General features: G+C 43.1%; 1 protein-coding gene across 1 annotated transcript in view; it reads right to left on the bottom strand.

Moving 5' to 3' along the window:
* LRRC45 (leucine rich repeat containing 45) overlaps nucleotides 1-441 on the bottom strand; it is a 25,311-nt gene extending 24,870 nt beyond the window's left edge. Inside the window, exon 1 of the mRNA XM_015420361.1 lies at nucleotides 127-441. Coding sequence (XP_015275847.1) covers nucleotides 127-364 — 238 coding nt within the window. The 5' untranslated portion in view covers nucleotides 365-441. The remainder of the gene's footprint in view (nucleotides 1-126) is intronic.
* Between the last annotated feature and the right edge of the window lie 1,446 nt (nucleotides 442-1,887).

Genomic DNA, 1,887 nt, shown 5'->3' with positions numbered 1-1,887 from the left:
GAAAACCTATTTACTTATACTAAGCATGATGACCAAGGGAAGTTAAATTGAGGAAGTAAAGCAGGGGCATAAGCGGCCACAGACTTGCTGTTCCCAGGAAAGGACAAAAACCAAGGACCGCCCCACCTTCTTCACTCAGCATGCAGTCACTCAGCACAATCTCGGTGAACTGGAGCTCGTCCTGCAGGAGCTTGCCCAGGACCATACACGTGTCCACGGAAAGGCTGTGCGTGGCAAAATCCATGCGACTTCTCCCTGTCGCCTCTTGCAAGTGCTGCAGGACACTCTCTTGTGGCTCAGCACCACTCTCCTTGCACAGCCTAGCGTAGGACCGTCGGAAGTCATCCATCTCTGCAGCAGGCATCGGTATCACTCATGCCCCTGCCCCCAGTGCAGATGAGGGACTAAGGTAGCTCTTGTCAGAAAAAGGTGGTTGCGGGGTAGCCTGGTAGACAGCAATCGTTAGAGGTTATCATCCTGGCACACTACACTAACCTCTCTCTCTCTCTCTCCTGCAAGTACACTTCAAGATTCTAAACCCCAAATAAGAGCACCAGAAATGACAGTTTCCCCAACTTCACCCCTGGAGGAACACCAAAACAACAGTGAGAGTCATTTCCAAACAGCCCCTGGACGTTGCTAGAAATACAGCCTCACCTTTCAACTGCCAACTCCAGTCTATGTAACTAAGGAAAAACAATGTATGATGGGAGTTGTAGTTAAACTCTTCCCCTCCCAAACCCTATTACTAGAAGAGTAATGCATGCTGGGAGTTGTAGTTCAGAGAGCATTTGGCTTCTCTTAGACATTCTCTTTCTTCAGCTCTGTACATTTGATATACACCCATATACAGGTATATTAAACATATTTCATTGTAAGGAAATGAAAGTCTTCCAGATGTATATGGATATACAATGAACTAAAACTGAATTTATCTCTCCAATAAGAGACTGATCTAGTTTTAGGTTAACATTTATCTATTTCTAAAAACAGCACGAGAAAGTGATTTAAGAGTGGCCAGATCAGCAGTTGTAATGAATCTATCTGATTTCTGATCCTATAGGACTATGATGTTCTAAGGGGTATGTGTCTGCAACACGGTCTGGCAGAATAACAAGAGAGTCCTTAATAATATCTAATGAGCACTGCTTTTCTACGGAGTTCAGGGTACTATCAGGCTATTCTGTGGCATTGTAAGATGCTGAAATCTGAGATGTAGTTCTATAAAATACAGATATTTGGAACCTTGACCATTCTCTACTTGTGTGCCATTCAGTATATTTGTTGATTTAAGCTGGAGGAAGGAGGCCAGTCCTTAACACCTAATTGCTGTGTTTCTGTCTTGGTGTTTGTTCTGAAGTCACACAGCTGCCTGTGACATCATTATGATGCTGTGGCCTCTGAGGAGCTACTTCAATACGTTTTCAAGGACTAGAACAGGACGCTTAAGGTGTGACAAGTCATCAGCTGAAGAAGTAAAGTGAAGTACATACATACAAGGCCATCCCTAAACTGACACTCTAGAGGACTGATATTACCTCTCATCCATTTAACTTTTGAATCTCTTTTTCATCTGTAGTGCATTTCATTACATTACCTGAAAGAGCAGTTTGTGTCAGAGCTCTCTCAGCCCCACCTACCTCACAGGGTGTCTGTTGTGGGGAGGGGAAGGGAAAGGAGTTTGTAAGCCGCTCTGAGACACCTTTCGGTAGTGAAGGGCGGGGTATAAATCCAATCTCTTCTCTTCTCTTCATTACTTGAATCCATGATTTATCCTTGTTATGCAAGATGATCAATTTGCACACGAAGGTCTTTAAATCTGTATTTCTACATACCATATATAAGTAAATAAAAATACATTCATTTAGGATGGCTACTTACTATATG

The sequence above is a fragment of the Gekko japonicus genome, unplaced genomic scaffold (assembly GCF_001447785.1).
Source record: "Gekko japonicus isolate JY-2015 unplaced genomic scaffold, Gekko_japonicus_V1.1 scaffold360, whole genome shotgun sequence".
NCBI classification, from domain to species: domain Eukaryota; kingdom Metazoa; phylum Chordata; class Lepidosauria; order Squamata; family Gekkonidae; genus Gekko; species Gekko japonicus.
Note: the sequence above shows the minus strand (reverse complement) of the source record. Positions and strands in the feature narration are given on the sequence as shown.